At 41.8% G+C, this 19,789-nt stretch overlaps 1 protein-coding gene across 3 annotated transcripts in view; it reads right to left on the bottom strand.

Annotated features, from left to right (window-relative positions):
- The window catches only part of MPPED2 (metallophosphoesterase domain containing 2), a 129,244-nt gene extending 111,414 nt beyond the window's left edge, over window positions 1-17,830 (bottom strand). Inside the window, exons 1-2 of one of the 3 annotated variants that reach the window (XM_035117862.3) lie at window positions 17,318-17,830; window positions 8,975-9,218 (exon numbers count right to left, since the gene is read on the bottom strand). In XM_035117862.3, coding sequence (XP_034973753.1) covers window positions 8,975-9,102 — 128 coding nt within the window. In that variant the 5' untranslated portion in view covers window positions 9,103-9,218; window positions 17,318-17,830. Of the gene's footprint in view, window positions 1-8,974; window positions 9,219-15,418; window positions 15,951-17,317 lie in introns of those variants that run through there. The other 2 variants (XM_088667911.1, XM_035117871.3) reach the window with 2 other exon arrangements.
- Between the last annotated feature and the right edge of the window lie 1,959 nt (window positions 17,831-19,789).

Below are 19,789 nucleotides of genomic sequence, written 5' to 3'. Positions count from 1 at the left end.
AGGGAGCCAGCGTACAGCTTCCAGGTCATGTGGCCAGCATGACAAAGCCGTTTCTGGCGAACCAGAGCAGCACACGGAAACACCGTTTACCTTCCCGCTGTAGTGGTACCTATTTATCTACTTGCACTTTGATGTGCTTTCGAACTGCTAGGATGGCAGGAGCTGGGACCGAGCAACGGGACCTCACCCCATCACAGGGATTCGAACCGCCGACCTTCTGATCGGCAAGCCCTAGGCTCTGTGGTTTAACCCACAGCGCCACCCATGTCCCCGTCCACAGCACCTAGACAGCAGAATAAGCATACAAGCCATCTGGTCACAGGTCCCCACATTGTGGGATGGGTTGACATCATGTGGCTTTCCCAGTTCCACCCCACATGTCATGTTCAGGATGAATTTCTGAGTCAGGGAAGCCTTCACATAAACACCTGCTGAATAATAGCTTCCTCTTACAAGGGAAATATTGTTACTACTCCCAGGCGACCTCACAACCTAAAGCAGGCATAGGCAACCTTGGCTCTCCAGATGTTTTGGAACTACAACTCCCATGATCCCTAGCCAACAGGGCCAGTGGTCAGGGAACATGGGAGTTGTAGTTCCAAAATGTCTGGAGAGCCAAGGTTGCCTATGCCAGACCTAAAGCAAGTCCTCATCATCAGTAGCAATGGAATACTGACTCTAGACAAATTAGCCCCTGCAAAAAACTCCAGTCCTAGCTCTATCCTTGTATTCACTCAAGTAACACTATTTATATTTATTTATTTATTTACTTACTTACTTACTTACTTACTTATTTTCTATACCACTTTATATTTTTAATAAAAACCTCGAAGTGGTGTACAGCATATTAAATCAATAAAACAATAGCCGGGTGATAAAATAATAAATGTTTTTATTATGAGGAGCCTCTTTAGTAGGTCCGGGTGAGTGTGGACCCTGCCCCCTAGGCCAGGTGGAAAGGGTCTTGCGGGGAGCAGCCTCCACGCCTCACAACCGGGCGATGTTCCTCCGGCCTCATGACTATCACAGGACATTGCAACAACAGCCATACTATCAAGGACTCGTCTGCCTGCACATCTTCTAATATGAAACATTTCATCATGCACCAGCACAGCCTCAACCTCATAGCTGCTGCACCCCATCCCAGAAAGCAACAGTACTGCCAGTGTTGGGAGGGTGACTGTGGCACAAATCCACCATGCCAGCTACTCCTGGATAGCTCACTACAGAAGGCAATGGTCCTCTTTTCTAGTAAGGTATGATTTACAAGTCAAAGAAATCCAAGAGACACTCTATTCCACTGGCGTTGTTTCAATTTATAACTTTAAAGCCTCAATCCTGTACTCATTCATTTGGAAGTAGGCACCATTAAACTCAGCAAGACTTACTTTTGAGCAGATATGTCACTTCCATAGATTCATAGAAGAGTTGTAAGGGACCACAAGGATCATCTAGTCCAACCCCCTGCAATGCAGGAATATTTCACCCAAAGTGGGGCTCAAACCCATGACCCTGGGATTAAGAGTCTCACGTTCTACTGATGGAGCTATTCTTTAAAGCAGGGGGATCGTATCTCATTCTAGGGGTCAGCAAATTTTTTCAGCAGGGGGCCGGTCCACTGTCCCTCAGACCTTGTGGTGGGCCGGACTATATTTTGGAAAAAATAATGAACAAATTCCTAAGCCGGGCCACAAATAACCCAGAGATGCATTTTAAATAAAAGCACACATTCTACTCATGTAAAAACACCAGGCAGGCCCCATAAATAACCCAGAGATGCATTTTAAATAAAAGGACACATTCCACAGGCGATTGGGCCGGATCCGGCCCCCAGGCTTTAGTTTGTCTACCCATGCTGTAAGGCATGTGTAGGACTGCACTGTAAATCTACTGCCTTCAAAAACGGAGAGAAATTTATTCAAACTAATCCTCCCCCCCCCCCAAAAAAAATCTTCCAAGAGAAACTTAATTTCTGCAATCAAGTTGTTTCAAAAAGGATTTGGAAAAGAGGTATCAAATGTAACTATATTTTCACAAGTTGCTGAATGGCTGCTTCACAGCTGGCTCAGCCACGCTCTGTTTATTTTAATCTCCATAAATGCTGGTAGACTGAGAATCTGAACCGCAAATATGATTGTCATTGTCAAAATTATAGACTAAACTGACCTATTCATCAAAAATGTTGACAGTTCTCATACAGACCTGCTCTCCATTGTTGTATTAAATAAAACCACCAGTTCAATAACTTTTTTTCAGGTCATCCTTAAAACATCAGTTTTGTTTCTTTTGGCACAAAGCTGGAAACTGGACAGAAAAGGTAGATTTGTGAGGGTGGAGTAATTTACTGCTATAAAATAAAAAGCGCAAAAGTAGAAAGTAGATAGAAATGTATGTGTGTATTCACAAACGTACACAAAGTAGAACACATACCGTACAACTATCTGAAGACTTCCTGTCAACTCCATGAACTTTATGGAAACATGAATTATTCTTATTCACTGAACAAAATAAGGACGGAATTATGCTGCAAATATCATTCTCACTTTACCAATCTTTCTCTTACACTTCACCATTAACACAGAGATTTGAATCCTTCTACAAATGGAAGATTCCACTCACGAAAGGAGGTCTTCTGTGGGTGCAATTCTTCTGTGAATAACAATGCTTTCTATGAATGGAGTGAAGAGTTAGGATTCAAGTCATATTTCTCATAAATCTAATTTCCTTCAGTAAATAATCTTAATTGGGACTGAAAGATAAAAATAATTTGCTCCAACAAGTATTAAACTGAAGTGCAGCTTATATAATCATCCTAGCAGCGTCTTCGCCTTTAAGCCAAGGAAAATAAACTGGCCTTGTTCCTGTATACTGTTCAAGATGCACTCACAAATTGTGAAGAACCTTAATGAAGTTTCAGACAGGCTGTCCATATGGAACAGATTCCAGAAACAGACTGGAACATTAACATTATAATATTGAATCCCTCAATAATGTCATCAACATTTTAATGAAACCAGATCTCATCTCAGCAGCCTCTGAGCAAAGATCTATGAGAAAGATTCCCATAAATGATAAGGGTGTTTGTGCAGTTTTTTTTCTGAAATACATCAGTTTTGCTATTCAACTGAAGGGAGGATGGACAATTTGAGAAAACATGTAAATGAAAACAGCCTCTAACTCATCTGATGAGTTTTCACAGCTCATGGTTTATGAGGCAGACTTCTTGATATTTCTCTAAAAATAAAACTGGACCTAATGATCAGGGGTCCTGTTACCTTTTTATCTGCTGGATTGGGAATTTTTAAAAAGAAAAAAAGTTATCCAAAATATTTTTCCAAAGCTACGTAACTGCGAGCATTACAGCCAATATTAGAAAGTGCAATTCTTTACTATGAACAATTAATGATGGGATGTTGAGACATAGGTTGCAGAAAGACATTCAGATAATCTTTTAGAACAGGGGTTTAGACAACCTAAGGCCCGTGGGCCGGATGCGGCCCAATAGCCTTCTCAATCCGGCCCGTGGATGGTCTGGGAATCAGCATGTTATTTAAAATGCATCTCTGGGTTATTTGTGGGGCCTGCCTGGTGTTTTTACATGAGTAGAATGTGTGCTTTTATTTAAAATGCATCTCTGGGTTATTTGTGGGGCATAGGAATTCGTTCATTATTTTAAAAATATATGTAGTCCAGCCCACCACAAGGCTTGAGGGACGGTGGACCGGCCCCCTGCTGAAAAAGGTTGCTGACCCCTGATTTAGAACTATGATTTCCCTAGAATGAGATATGATCCACCTGTGGGCTGAGGACTTTGTGAATGAGCTGACAGGCTTCTAGCAGTGTTTGAGTGTCAGGGCGATGCAGTATAGGAGGTTAATGTGAATTCACCAGATCAGGAATTACGGTAGACATATGGGCCTTGAACAGAGACCAAGTTCCATTAGTTATTCAGTAAAATACAGCAGTGACTCTCAGTTTAAACACACTTACATTCCGTCAACATTTTAAATAAAAGCACACATTCTACTTGTGTAAAAACACCAGGCAGGCCCCACAAATAACCCAGAGATGCATTTTAAATAAAAGGACACATTCTACTCATGTAAAAAAACACGCTGATTCCCGGACCGTCCACGGGCTGGACTGAGAAGGTGATTGGGCCGCATCCGGCCCCCAGGCCTTAGGTTGCCTACCCAGGCCCGGCTCTAGGTAAGGTCCCGGTGGCACAGGGCGCCGGGCCGGCAGGGGGGGGGCTCGTGGCAAAGCTGCGCGCTGCGAGGGTGCCGGAGCGATCTCTGTGCCTCAGCGCCAGGGCGCCCGACCTGCTTGAGATGGCCCTGTGCCTACCCCTGAGATGATAGATAGATAGATAGATAGATAGATAGATAGATAGATAGATAGATAGATAGATAGCATGGGGAAACCGATCCAGATTGGGGCTGCAGTGTGGGGAATTACACCCCCCCCCCCCGGTCCTAATCAAGTGCAGTAGAACCTCTACTTACGACCGCCTCTACTTGGACCTGATCCAAGTTGCAAACGCAGCAAACCCAGAAGTAAATACCGGGTTTGCCATGATTCGCACATGCGCAGAAGCATGCTGCAGCCAAATACACCTGTGCACAATGGCGCTTCTACCAGCGACCCAGATCGACTTACAGGCAGACCTCCAGAACTGATTACGTCCATAGAGGTTCCACTGTATGAAGGCACCCCATTGCTGCTATTTTCCCCGAGGAGAAAACTATCATTAGCATCAATTGTACCTTCCTTCCTTGAGAAAATACAGTGGTACCTCAGTTTATGAACACAATTGGTTCCGGAAGTCTGTTCATAAACTGAAGCGTTCATAAACTGAAGCGAACTTTCCCATTGAAAGTAATGGAAAGTGGATTAATCTGTTCCAGACGGTCCGCCGAGTACTTAAACTGAAGCGTTCATAAACTGAAGCGAACTTTCCCATTGAAAGTAATGGACAGTGGATTAATCCGTTCCAGACGGGTCTGCAGAGTACTCAACCTGAAGCGTACTTAACCCGAAGCATGGGTGTAATTGGTTCCGGAAGTCTGCTCATAAACTGAAGCGTTCATAAACTGAAGCAAACTTTCCCATTGAAAGTAATGGAAAGTGAATTAATGTGTTCCAGATGGGTCCGTAGCGTTCGTAAACTGAAAATTCGTAAACCGAGGTGTTCATAAACCGAGGTTCCACTGTACCAGCCATAGGTGGCTATCCATATTGGGACCATTGGCACAGACAAAAGGTTAAATCCCTCCCCTGCTCCCATTCCGGCCCTGCTGTGGATGCTGTTCCGTCAACAAAAACAAGCACACAAGAGCCAATCACATAGTACAGTTTGGTCCTATGCCTCACAGATTTCAAAATCCAATTATGATTGGGCTACAGCCGATTTCTATTTCAATATACAAGGGGGAGGGTTGTCCAAGGGAAAACAATGTATAATAAGGTACAGGCTTTCACTGCACTGAGTGCAGATCATGGCACCCAAACACTGTCCAGAACTTTCTGTGTCTGCCATGAGATTAGAGCCGTCTGCAGCAAGGCAACTTGAAACTTCTTATGAGCTCACTCTGTACTTCCGGAAATAAGCATCGTTAATGAAAGCCTGAGCTCATTTACCCCCCCCCCCCAAAAAGGCAAATTCTGCAAAAAACGAGAGAATAATTTGTGCAAAATAAGCACTTCAAGTTGCAAAAAAAGAGTTTTATTCAGTTGATAAAGGAGCAGTCATTTTTAGGCTATCAAGGAATGCCTTGATACTGAAGAACTGAACCCAAAATGTATGCAATGTGAATGAGTTTTTATCAACTGTGAACTGTGCTATCTCCCAACTTCACTATAGTCAGGGAACTAAGAAAACGTTTTGCAATGTGGTGCTGGACGTAGACATAAAAGCTACACATTACTTGCAAACTCATCTAATAAAGCTCCGACAGTCTTACAAACAAAAAACAAAAAACAGAAACAGCTTTAGAGTTTTAGAGAAAACGGGGAAATGGATGCTTAACTCTTTCGCCACTATCTCTTTTTTTACAACTGAATTCCTCACTCAACTCAACGCAGTATTTCCCTCGTGGCATTCCAGTTACACATTTACCTTGCAAAATATGTAATTTATCTTTGTGTGCTTAGCTTTGCAAAGCATTTAACCAGAACTCCACAGAGGAAAGGAGTGCTGCTTAGAAGAGTTAGGAGAGCTGCAGCAGAAAAATATCTAACGTGCTTTGAGTTCCAGAAAAACTCAACCAACACCAACTGACATGGCTACAGTACATACATCTTCTTGAAAGTAAAAAAGCATCACTGTACCAAATAGTCAGTTCACACCTCAGGATTGAAGTAGGTGGAAGTTGAAATAGATGGGCAAGGAAAGGCACTGGATCAGAACTCAAGGCAGGCGATCTTTCTGCCAACCATAAGAACCAAAGCATCTGGTTTTGAACCTTTAATGGAAATTGCCTGTGTGTTGTGTGCATTCATTAGCCACTTTTCCTAGAGCAGACCCACAGAAACCATAGGACAAACCTGGTGTAAGCTGAACTATTACTATGTGTCAACTTCATAATACTGTATATGGATTACTTATACTAGCTTGAAACAATTATCTGTAGTCTAAAATAAATTGCTCAAAATGCTGCATCAAAACCAGGTGATACCGTATACTGTATATATATTTGGTCGGAGGAAAGATGATCTCATTCCATTATTATTATTATTATTTTGTAGTTAAATAGTAGAATCCTAGACACTCAAACTAGATTGGGCTTCAGCCTTTCAGGATTATAAATTTTCTTTAGAAAATTTCCCAATCCACAGCATTGATCAGGACAGCTTAATTATATATACCGGTAGAACAGGTGGTGTAGCTGGGTCTTAGAAAGGAATGCAATAATCAATCAACAGTGTGAATCTGCATTTCACATAACACCCTGTATCAGAAGGAATTCTTAATAATCTCTTAAAGTAAATTAGCTCTTTGTTGCAACAGCTAAAGATTTAAAAGTCAGCCTTTCCAGTTTCAGAAATGATGGCCTAAGACAGCTGCATGTTTCCAAAATGACATGTTTATATTTCATGACTTGACAAATACAAAGTCATTGTAAAATATGTAGAATAGCTGTAGTGTCCATTTCTGCACAGCAAATGCACCTATGGTCAGATACAACAATCAGCTAAAAGCTGATTTCAAAACAGTGCTCTGGAATTCTTTCCTGGTTATTTCATCATTGCGCAAGCCTATTCAATCATGCAGAAGGGAAACCATGAAGAAGGGGTTTGGCTTCTTTTTAAAAAACTGCATTCTCTAACCTTCCCATCAAACACTTCAACCTGCTTTTAAAATTTACACAGCTTTCAGAGTTTATTGCAATACAGCATGAGAAGGTTGTTTTCTTTTTAGGGGCGCAAGGGGCAACAAGAGCCCTGCCATAAACTACATGTTTATCTGGTGCATAATCAAGGCTGCTTTTTAAAAGGATCTCCAGTATACAGTATAATATTTGCATTGGCATTTAACTTTTGTCCTTTTCTCTGTGGTTGAAAAAAAGCTAACTTTTCATTCTCATTAACGAAGAGTTCTGCATAACTCAAAGGCTGGCACACCTCACTCTGGCCAACAGGAGCTGATCCATTTAAAAAAAACAACAAAAAACTTTGCCCCCTTATCAGTTATTGAAGAAACATCTAATCTCTCTTCCAACGCTTTCGAATTCTCACTATGCAAAGGCAATGAATAAAAGACCTGACTCACCTTTGGTCAACATGAGGTCAAGAGGTGCCTCTTTTGTTTTATAATTTAACTTGTCCTTCAAACCATTAGGGGAAAAGGAGCTTATGTAAAAATTGCTCCTTTTAAAGATCAGACATCACTAGACAATAGGAAGGAAATCTGGAGTTTCAAGTCTTCAACTTAGGTCTTCAAACATGTGAATCTCACATGCGCGCGCACACAAACTGTGCCAACACAAGTCCTTATGTTGTCAGTGTGATCTCACAAGCCACAATACCAAAACATAGCAGGCTGCGCAGGGAACCTTTTGCTCTGCCTTTGTTGGTTTAAGCTCAGGCTATAAACATTATTTTAATGCAGTATTTGTATTTCTTGGGACTAATAGTTCAGCAGTCTTGAAATCCTTTGTCTTCCTCATTGTAAGAGGAATGCAGCATGCGGCACACGTTCCCCTTACAACAAGGAAGACAAAGGATTCAGTGATCAGGAGACAATTAGTCCCAATTAGGCCTATTTCGCAGCTGAGTGCAAAGGGTGGGGGAAGGGTGTTCACATTTTCAAGAAATATGTCCCTCTGGCAAGTTCCAGTGAAATCAATAAAGCTACAAGTCTGTTACTAGGCCTGCAGCTCACATTCAAAACTGTGCTGAGTTTTACCAAGCCTCTGACATCTGGAGCTCTTTGAACACTATTCTGTCCAATAAACCATGCAACAAATTTTGGGTGTTTTGTTGTTGTCGCCTAGTTCATAACAGGAATTGCCATAACTCTAATAATTCCACACCCACCATCACTCCAGGGGTAGGCAACATGAACTTCCAGGTCACAATTTACACATCCTACAGCCTACATTTCAACTCTCCCCTTTTTGTTTTTTGAAAACATTATCACAATAAATGTTAGGCGACTAGCAACAAGTAAAAAGAAACCCAAATTCTTATTTTTATACTCTTGTGATTACAAAGTCATCACAACTCTAATATGTTGATCGGATTTTCACTACTAGAAATTGGAAAACTGTAAAATAAGTGCAAAATATATGGCAACTTTGATTTGGCTTCCAGAAAGTATGCATAATTGCAAGCAAATTACGGAACTCAATTACAGCAAAATATATGGTTGTTTCATACCTTGATATAACAGCAAGGTGGCCCTTAATTCTGAACAAGTTTTACACCTGTAACTTCTACTACATGAAGTTCAAAAATCAGAAATAGTACTTACATGTGTACATGGGGAGGCTGGAACCTGCTCTGGTTAATGTTGTAGTGTGTGAACGCCTGGGTTGGATTTGAGCTGTATTCATCCACGGAAATGGTAACTTTGCCTTGTGAAGGAATTCCATGAGCCATCCTTCCTCTTTATAGACATGAGCAACTTACAACTTTCCAGAACAAAAGATGGGAGTGGGCATTGTGTTTCAGCCAACGACAGAAGCCAAATATCTCCTCATGAGCTCCGTAGACTTCTGGAAAAACAGAACAGTACAGAGATATTGATCAATTTGTAATGAGGGTTTTGAGTTCAGCCTAGCCTATGATGGTTTCCTATGGAAATATTGATTCATTCCTAATAACACTAGCGTGTACACTAAGAGTAAACTCTTTCTCTTGAGTGTAGATCTTAATGTACCTGAAATGACACCATCCACATACAAAACAGGAGGTATCAGCACATCCTTGGTTGGCAGAAGTAAAGAAAAATCTTAAAAATCAAAACCCTAAAGGTGGGAGACGTCCAAAAACACCCCCTTAATGAATGCTGGCTGACTGATGGGCAATATAATGGAGTATCTTGGGGAAAGGTATAGCTGGCTGCTGGAACCCTGAACAGTAGCATTGCTCAGGGCAACGTATTGTTTCAGGTTCAACTTGTTATACCCAAATGGTATGCTTTGTCATGCTTAAAGTACTTTACGACAGCATTTCTATGACGTTTGGAGGACAACACAGGCACAAAGTCTCCCTCTCCAACAAAGAAGAAGACAAGAGTTCTGACACCAGATAGGGAGATTCAATGTCAGTGCCTCTGCAGAAGCATCTACAGCCCTGGCCCAATCAATGTTGGAGCTCCAGCTTCAGTAGGAACATGAGAAGGGGTGAGTTGGGGAGGTTCAAGGATGTGCCAGGGAAGGTCTGGGAAATGGTTTAGATCCAAAGTGATTCCACTTGCCTCACGTGCACCCAGAGATTCGGAGACTAACTCAAGAACCTGCAAAACAGAGAGAGATGTGCAAGAGTGCTCCTCCAACCACACTTCTGCTCTGGGCAGTTAAACCGCCTTCAAATTACACTTGCACACAGTAGTCTTGGTAATTTTAGAAGGCTCGGAGGAATTTAAATTAAAAATACGAGCCTCTTCATAAATGCAAAGAAATGTAATTGCAACTGTAAAAGTTTCTGATATTTTTCTAAACCCACAAACTTGGCCCAACATTCTCTCATTCCTACCCCTCTCACCCTTCCTCCAAACATGCATACAGTTGTTTTGTTGGTTCTCCTAATGCACCATATAAAAGACAGCTCATCTAATATTTCCATAAAACAAAACAAAAAGATTCACCAATTCATTTATAAGTACTGTATTTCTTAAATTTAAAATCGATATTTTAGCAGCATTGCAACATATCCACGTCCTAAGTTTTACAAGGTCAATGCTCAAGCAACAGGGGATATTTTAGTCTCAGTAGGACATCATGGAGCTGGTAAAGGCAGTGCTTTTTTCTGGGGGGTGCAGGGGGGCGCATATCCCTAAACATTTTGTGAATTTAAGTTTGGCCTCATTGAGGGGCAGTATTTCAATATGAGTAGGAAAATGAGAGTACCCCTAAACATTTTTTAAGAAAAAGCACTGGGTAAAGGTATGGAAAAGGACAACCAAAATGATCAAGTTGTTCAAGCAGTTTCTTGACAAGAAAAGGTTAAAGAGAACAGTTTTCTTGTTTAGGAAAAAGGAACACTGTTGATGTTAACAGGGAAGGAGTTTATAATGTTATGAACAACATAAAAGTAGTTAAGAGGTGTATTACGATACTAGAATCAGACTCATCCAAAAATCTTCACTAGTCCTGAGGTTAAGGCTAGCCAAAGTTATGCGTTCTAAATGCAGTGAATAACTAATTCATGATAGCTGAAGGGGTATTGTTATTGTTTGTTATTATGGTGTACGTTTTTGGGGTTTTATATTGCAAACTGCCCTGTGATCTTCAGATGAAGGGCAGTACAGAAGTAAATAAATAAACAAAACATGTATATTCAAAGGGAGTATAGCTCTAAACACAGAGGCAAAAACCCCCAAGGTATGGTGATGGTTATGAGTATCCACAAGCATCTAGCAACCCATTCATGGTTACAAAATACAGGAGATGGACCTGAAGATGGTCCATCCATCAAGGCAATCCATACGGCCTAAACTAAAGAAAGGGAGCTACAGAAGAAAGCTTCCATTCTACTATTTTGTATACCCTATCATTTCTAAATTCCCTTTCATTATTTAAGCCAAAGAAATGTATAAAAAAGCAGAAATGGACAGTTTTTATGCTCAAAATCAATTATAATTTATTACTGTGAGTTATACACTTCCATTATTTAACATGAGTCTGACCAAACTGCGGGAGGCAGTGGAAGACAGGAGTGCCTAGCGTGCGCTGGTCCATGGGGTCACGAAGAGTCGGACACGACTGAACAACTAAACAGCAACAACATGTTTCCAGCCATTTGCTTCACTCCTTCGCTAAATATCATTATTCTGGTCAAAGAATTAGTAAGTGTCTGCTAGCCCTTTTGAATGTTTCAGCCATGTAGGAAAGAGCTGTGGATACGCCCCTGGAATGTCGTCCTCCTCACACAGATCCTTTGAGCTTTCCCATGTTCTAGTGCAGGGATGTCCAACCAGTAGATCGCGATCTACCAGTAGATCCCCAGCTGATCCTGGTAGATCACGGGATCCTTATCATGCACAAAAAGTTATGGAGGGAAAGCTTAAAAACTCTGTGCAATCCTCCCCCCAAAAAGCTCAACAACTCTAGGCAATCCATGCGCCTCCTCCCTCCAATGACAATGGGTAGATCACTGCTAGGTTTTTTTTATACTGCCAGTTTTTTATATATATACTGGGAGTAGATCACAGTCTCTTGGAAGTTGAATATGCCTATTCTAGTTTAACTTTTGCATCAGGGCCTTTTCTACTTGCGAAGGGTTCTAATTCACAATGGAAGCTCCACAAACAGCAAAAGTCTCCCCCCCCCTGAAGAATTTATACTAGAACACAGGGGAGCAGACAGGAGGCACACAATGATAAAGGGCTAAAGGAATAACCCTACAACCCTTTTCTGCTGGTGTTGCCTCTTCACAGTTGTGACACCAGAAGAAGGGTTGTGAAGCACTTCTAATCCTTCCATTGTGTCAAATTGCTTTCTGCATCTGAAATCTCTCAGAATAATGCTGATTAAGAATTATCGTCTGCATCCAAACAAACGTGCTATTCTAATGTGAGCACCTCCATTGTCACAAATTTCCATGTTATTCCCTATCATTGACACAAATGTTTTAAATCCTGAAAAAAGTAGTTACCCAACCTTCAAGTATGTGCTCATGATAAATTGAAGGCCGAGCACAAACTTGGAAAGCAAAACTTGTAATTCCAACTCTTAACATTTTAATACCAAAAAGATCTGAAATGGTTCAAGATGGGGGGGTGCCCCCCCCAGATTTTGGTCATGATCCACCTTCTAGGGTATGTTTACCAGTAAATCCAAACATAAATCGTTGTGCACTTTCAGGAATACCAAAAAGGGTAACACTTACATTCATATACTTGCTGTTCCTGTAAATTAGGTGCTTCCTAAAATTGATACAGAAGTATCAAAACCAGTCTTTTGTATTTACAATCAGCTATGCTACATTTCCCCCCCTACAGCAATGCTGCATTGGTTCTAAATAAAAATAGGGCTTGCTAGATATAAAATCAAATATCTGGAGCCTCTACATTGCACCAGTATTAAGATATGAACTGGTTCAGCACAAAATTCCACATAATGCCTTCCAAATAGCAGATGGCCTGCCATAGGCGATTTATTTTATTATTTTACAACCTCAGGCCTACGTAGGCTTCCATATGTTAAGCAGGTTACGGAACCACACAACTTCCTTTTTCAAGAATCAGGGTATTTCTTCATTTTGCATGCCAGGAAAAGCAAGCAGGGAGAAAGCTAAGGCCCCATCAAGTGGATTTTGACCAAAACCTTTAGTATATTTCACAGAAAGTATTCTTGGTCTTTGTCTCAATTACTCGCTGGTTATATATAGAGGGGGGGGCATGGAGGACAAAATCGCTACAATTTGCAACATCAAATCTTTTGCCCAGTTTGCAGTGTAAGATAACTGCCTACAAATTGTAATGAAGGAGCTTCCATACCAACTTTGCAGCTGTTTCCTTAATTTCCCCCACAATTATATTTTACTGTTATTTTGCATAACAGTAAAACACAACACCTGCTTCCAATTGCAATTCTGTTGTGAAGACTGTAATTCTCTTTTGAGATACTAACTATGACGAGAGTGTGCAGTGTGGAACTGCATAATTGCACTGCACTGAAAAGTAAATACAAATGAAAACATCTTCCTGTTAGAGAAATGGCTGTCATTAAAAAGAATGTTAACCCTGAGAGCTTAGGGACTGGGGGAAAAGAACACATTTGGTATTGTTAGAGTTTTAGTCATTAGTTTTAGGTACCGGTAGCAGTACTGAAATGGCCTGGCCAACCACTCCCTTCCCACAAAAGCAGATTCTGTTGAGTACAATACAACTACCATAATGAATCACAGTATCATTGTTTTTCTGGGTTGTTTTCCCCCCAAAAAAGATAAGCAACTATATTTTAATTAATTTAGTGCTGCCAAAGGGCAGTATTTTATATTCTGTAGCCCACAAAACTGAAGGGGAAAGAAATCAAACTTGCTGAGGAGAATAGTGTGTACAGCCCAGCCCATGTGTATGTTGTACAATATTCAAAACTTTGGCTATGAGAAAAACATTGAGCCAAAGCAGAATATTGGTAGGCAAACAGAAATCCTTATTCAGTTTCTCTAAGATTTTTTTAAATTAAATATTTCTTTATTTAAATTTTCAAGTATGTATACAAACAACACACACACACAAGCCAATATACAAGTAAGCAAAATATTACATTTCTAATTCTGGGTGTCTTCTTGTATTAAAATGCGGCAGTTACACCAATGGCTTTTAAAATGTCAATCAGTGACTATCAAACTAGTAAATAAAGGTCACATATTATGTCTGAGCAGGCTGATCTTAGTTTCATTTCCCTTTCATGCTTTTCCAGTGCAAAACAGCTTTCATATTAGAAGTGTCTGATTGTGATCTGCTTTAATGAGGAGCTCTTTGAAGAAAATGTAAGGCAGGACCCAAGTACTTCAAAACTTTCACTAACAAATTTATTAGCTTCCCTGTGAAGACTATAGTTCTTCCCTCCCATTGACACTAGTCATTAAGAAGATGGTGCATCCACAGTGGAATAATAAGGGGGGGGGGTCTACACTGTTAAGCAACTTACTGCTAATTTTAATGCTAGAATTATGCCAACAGAAGAACTAGCAAAGTGCCATCTTATGTAATCCTGAAAAACTCAGGGGGCAGCCTGTGAATAACATAAGCACTGGTTGTGCAGTTGGTATGCTTCCACAATGGATAAATGTCACAAAGGCATTGAATCTGCTGATTTGATTTGAAGTCCATAAAAGACACAAAAGCAGGGCATTTATATGCACTGTATATAATCATTTTTGTCTCAGAATATATAAAAAAATGGCAAGTATTTATGGCACTACCAGGTCACCAGTTTTTATAACATTGTTATAAACATGCACATTAAATGAAAGAAAATTGATAATCGCACTCACAAATTGCACAGATGTAAAGAGAACAAATACTATTTGGGGAAGAGAGAACCCACTATTTTATTTGGAATATTAGTTCCCATTGACTTTAGACTGGCTTTAGTTGAAGCAAATATGGAAATTCCTGAAGAATTAGAAATAAGGGGAAAGAGTTAAATAAGATACTGATGGTAACACTTCCTTAAAGATTCATATTCAATCTTTGTTATTCTTGCTTTGATTAAACTACACTCAATGTGCAATCATTTACTCAGAAGTAAGTTCCACTGTTTTCAATGGAGCTTACTCCCTGGTAAGTGTTCTTAGCATTGCAGCCCAAGTAACAATTCAAGAATTTATATCCATAAAGTCTTCAAGAAGTTATTCATGTAGGTGTCTGTTTAATACTTTCCTAAAGCTTCTTCTAGCATAAGTTTATCCAATCACTGCAAAGTATATACACGGCAGAACAAGATCCCCGTTTATACTCAACCATTCCAGCAAACAGTGCATATATTTTTAAATTAACTATAACTGATTATCCATTTTGCTCCTATCTCCAGGTAGGCTTTTTCATTTTCTTTTCCTTTTTTAAGAGGGGTGCATAAAAGTTATATATCAAATGAATGTTGGAAAGATAAAATCTTGTCCCCAACACACGACTAATAAATGAAACCAAACCTGTTTTCCATTCATAAAAAACCTGATGCCACACATACAAAAAGAGATGGAGAAAGAGAGAAAAGAATCCTTGTGGACCCTTTCTTCTTACAGATGAAATCCTTAGAACAAACTCCATCCCTCGGTTGAAATGATCAATTTCTCAAGGCACCTTCAGTTCAAAGGTACACAGCAGCAAACAGGAACAATAAAAAAACAAACCAGGTACCAGTTTGCACACACTACCTCCTCGTGGCAGTCAGTCCATGCCCATCTAAGCGGTGCTGGGCACACTTTCTCCCCACCCCCCTTTTCTCTGGGCAACTCTCCCGGAGAGGTGGCAGCACTCCTCTGAATCCACGCTGCGTGTTGGGTCTGCTTCCTCTCCGCCTCTCATTCCCTCTTTTCCCAGTGCTCGGAATGATTGATCACAATCAGCGGCCAATAGCTCTGACACCGCACCATCCTGGCTCCCCCCGCCCGCCTTTTCCCGACGTCACTCATCCCAACCGATCTCCCCCCTTGCCACTCAAGCTGGCATTATAACCTACGGTAGCTCAAATGCATTCAAACTCTCCCTCGGAAAGCTCCACTTTTTTTTTTACAACTGCTTCATTGTTGTCGTTCTCTCTCTCTCTCTCTCTCTCTCTCTCTCTCTCTCTCTCTCTCTCTCTCTCTCTCTCTCTCTCTCTCCCCCCCCCCCACTTCTAGATCCCTTTTCTCTCCTTTTTTATGCGCATGGTTTAAGTTTTCATCCTCTTTTCTCTACAATAACTGTAAACCTTCCGCGTCCCGTCCCCCCCCGCGCACAACATACACCACTTCTTTTCGTTCACATTTCGCATAAAAACTACAATACCTAGCAGGAGGTGGGTTGCTTTTTGGGGGGGGACTACAAAATCATGCAGCAAGCGGGGTGGGGCGGTAAATTTACAACTCGTGGGTGATTTCATACAGTATTTCTCTTCTTTCTAGCCTCCCCCCCTTTTCACCCCACCCCAATAAAATGTCGAAAGGTTTCCAAGTGCCCTCAGGCCTCGGGGGTCATTGATTTCAACGCCTGTTGTGAAGAGAGTAGAGAAAGAGAAATGTAGCTGCCTTGCATGTGAAAGAGACATGGGCAAACTCCAGCTCTTGAATAGTAAAGAAACCCATTTGCAATCGTTACTTTTTCCCCCTCTCCTTTTCTTTTGCTTTGGAGTTCTCTCATTTTCTTACGCTTTGGGAAGGGGTGGGTGGGTGAGAAAATGCAGAGAATAAGGCAAGGGGGGGTGACAAACACGTTTCTGTGTCCCCCCCCCCCGCCAACCCGTCCCCACACCTTCCTCCTCCCCGCCAGCCCCACGTTTCAGTTTTCCATGCTAACTGTACTTTGCATTTCACTCCCTCGATCTGCCGCCTCGCCTCGCTCTCTCCGGCGGCGGCGGCGGCAGCGGCAGCCCTCGCGCAACACAATGCTCCCTTTGGCCTACCCTCCCCCGGTCGTGCTCTTACATTATAACCCCGATCACCCGAGACTCTCTAGTAAACAGCCAGCGAATTAATCTCCGCTGCCAAATCTATTCCCCAGCCGCCGCCCCCACACTCCGCAAGACAAGAAATTAACGCGAAAGCGGGGAGGGGGGGCAGAAGGAGGAGGAGAAAGGTGGGGAGCACTGGAAGCACCGGGGTTGGGGGGGGGGAGAGAGAGAGAAGGAAAAGAAAGACACCCGCGCAGAAGATCCGCAAATTAGCCTTCCTTCTGAAACAATTTATATTAAAATAACAATCACAATAATCCAGCTCTCTGTCCGCGATCGCTTTGGCGAGTGGCAAATCGGCAGCCCGTTTGAATCTGATTATTGTTTGCCCTCTCTGATCCCCTTGTACTTGTACATGACAAGGCACCTCTAACCCATGGCTTTGTGTTTTGTTATTAGGAATTTTCTCCCTCTCGCTCCCCCTTTCTCTCCCTCTCTCTTCTTCCATCTGATCCCTCTCCCCTTCTCTCTGCTCGGGGCGGATGGTTTACCTTCTCTCCCTCTTTTTTTAAATATTTTTCCTGGATGTTGATGTGTGTTCCTAGGGATGCCTTCAGTGCTGGGGAAGGAGCCGATCCATGAGGAGGGGAGGAGGAGGAGGTGGATGGTGCCGCGGAGCTCTGTTGCGAGAGAGCGAAAGAGCGAGGAGAGGCTTTGCCAAAGGTTGACGGCTGGTGCAAGGCAGGGCAGACACCTTCGACCCTCGAGGGTCCCCGGAGTGGAAAGGAGAGAGGCGGACGCAGGCAGAAGGAAGGAAGGAAGGAGGGAGGGAGGGAAGGGGAAGGAAGGAAGGAAGGAAAGAAGAAAAGGGAGAAGGAGAGCAGCCGCGATCTGGGCTGGAGAGCGAGAAAGAGAAAGAGGGAGAGAGGGAGAAATGAAGGGGGGGAGAAGGAGGAAGAGAGCAGAGGAGTGCAGTGAGTAAGGACTGCCACTGGGGTCAGGGAGCAGAGCACCAGGAAACAGGGCGGCCAAGGCGCTCTCTCTCTAACACACACACACACACAGGCATAGGCTGCCAGCTCCTCCTTGCTGCTGCTGCTTACAGTACTTCGCTCTCTTCTCTCTTCCCCCCACCCCGCAACCTCAAGCCTAAAAGGAAGGCTAAGGAGGGAGAGCATCCCCTGCGCTGCAAATCTCTTGCCCCCCCCCCCGGAAGATTAAATTCAAGAGGAATGCTGGGTCACGGGAGACCTAAGGCACTGCATGCTGGGGTGCCCTGCAAATCCGGACTATTCCTCAATTTCTTCAATCGTTTTGTCATCGTCGTGGTCATTAGTACAGTAGTGGTATAGGGGGTTGTTTTCCTTTTTCCCCAGAAAGCAACCCCCCCCAAAAGATTTCACAATATAGTGGTAAAAAATTAAGATTAGGTGACGGGAAAATTAACAAACACCAAGCCTAAATAAATGTATGCAAGAGATTATGGGAGTTCCATCTCACTGACGCCATCAATGCATCTATATGAAGATAAGTCCCTTTGAATCTATATGTCTGGGGTGTACAAATTCAAGGAGGTGTGCACCCCATTTGTTTTATAATAATAAAAAAACAAATGAGAGCCGTAGCAGTTCCACAAAACCCAAACAGTTAAATAAAATGGAATGGCAAGGTTATTACTAGGATTTACTACAAAGAATCAGGAACCTTTTGAGTGTGCGGAAAGCGGGGCGGAACCACCTGTAATAATTATTATATCTCCCTCTTTTTAAAAAATTGCCTCATTGCTGAAGCAGGAGAAAATTTCCAATGTTTTTTCTGCAGAGCGATTTGCAGTACAATCCCACTGAACATACCAGTCAGAAGTACTGTAAGCCCTATGTTCAACGGGGCTTACTTCCAGTTAGGATTGCAACCTAAATCTAATTTGTTTGCAGCGGGGGAAAAGAATCAGTAAAATTTGGGAAAGAATGATGAATATCAAATCATAGAATTGCACAGTTGGAAGAGACGTTGATGGTCATCTAGTCCAACCCCCTGCAATGCAGTGCAGGTCCACAATAAGTGAGCAGGGTGAACCAGCCCAAAACGATTTAAAAGCAATGAAGAGAAAATAACATTTAAACTTATTGAACTATGTTAATGGGATAAAAAAATTCCTTCCAGTAGCACCTTAGAGACCAACTAAGTTTGTTATTTGTATGAGCTTTCGTGTGCATGCACACTTCTTCAGATACCATAAGTGTGCATGCACACGAAAGCTCATACCAATGACAAACTTAGTTGGTCTCTAAGGTTCTCCTGGAAGGAATTTTTTATTTTGTTTCGACTATGTCAGACCAACACGGCTACCTACCTGTAACTAGAACTGTGTTAATGGGGTGAGACATAGTATCACGCCCCCCCCCCAATACAACCATAACACTTCGTGCTAACTTTGTATTTCATGAAAATTTCTGGGGTGTGTATGTGTGTGTGCATATATTTCTGATTGTGAGGATATAATGTGAGGAAGCCTCCAAGAAGGAATGGGGAGGGAGAACACACTCATGCATGCAACACTAAATCATATTGTAATATTACGTTCAAATTAGGCCAGCTAATTATTTTTTTCCAAAGAGTCGAACACGGTTTGAACACATTCCATTTTTCCTGTTGCTAACCTGATTTTTCAGGTTTTTGTTGTTTTCAAAACCCATTTGCACATATGTGATAGAGGTACTAAAAAAGGTGGGTGTGTACTCAGTGGTCTAAATGTCTCTAGAGCTACTTTCTATACTCCAAAATCTATTACCTTTCTCTAACTATAATTTGACATCAAAAAGTATTACTCTCTCTCTCAAAAAAAAACCACTAATAGTTATTTAAAAATTTCATACATTTGTTCCTCATATATTTTGCAATAATTTAAAAAGGAGGAAACATTGCCCTGCTAAGAACCATGCACAATACTCATGACACGTAAAGGGAGATTTAAGTTAAGAAAATTTATGGATGATAAAGGTAAAGTCCCAGGTAGTCCACTA

Source organism: Zootoca vivipara, chromosome 1 (assembly GCF_965207765.1).
Source record: "Zootoca vivipara chromosome 1, rZooViv2.hap1.1, whole genome shotgun sequence".
NCBI classification, from domain to species: domain Eukaryota; kingdom Metazoa; phylum Chordata; class Lepidosauria; order Squamata; family Lacertidae; genus Zootoca; species Zootoca vivipara.
This window is presented reverse-complemented; position numbering and strand designations above follow the sequence as displayed.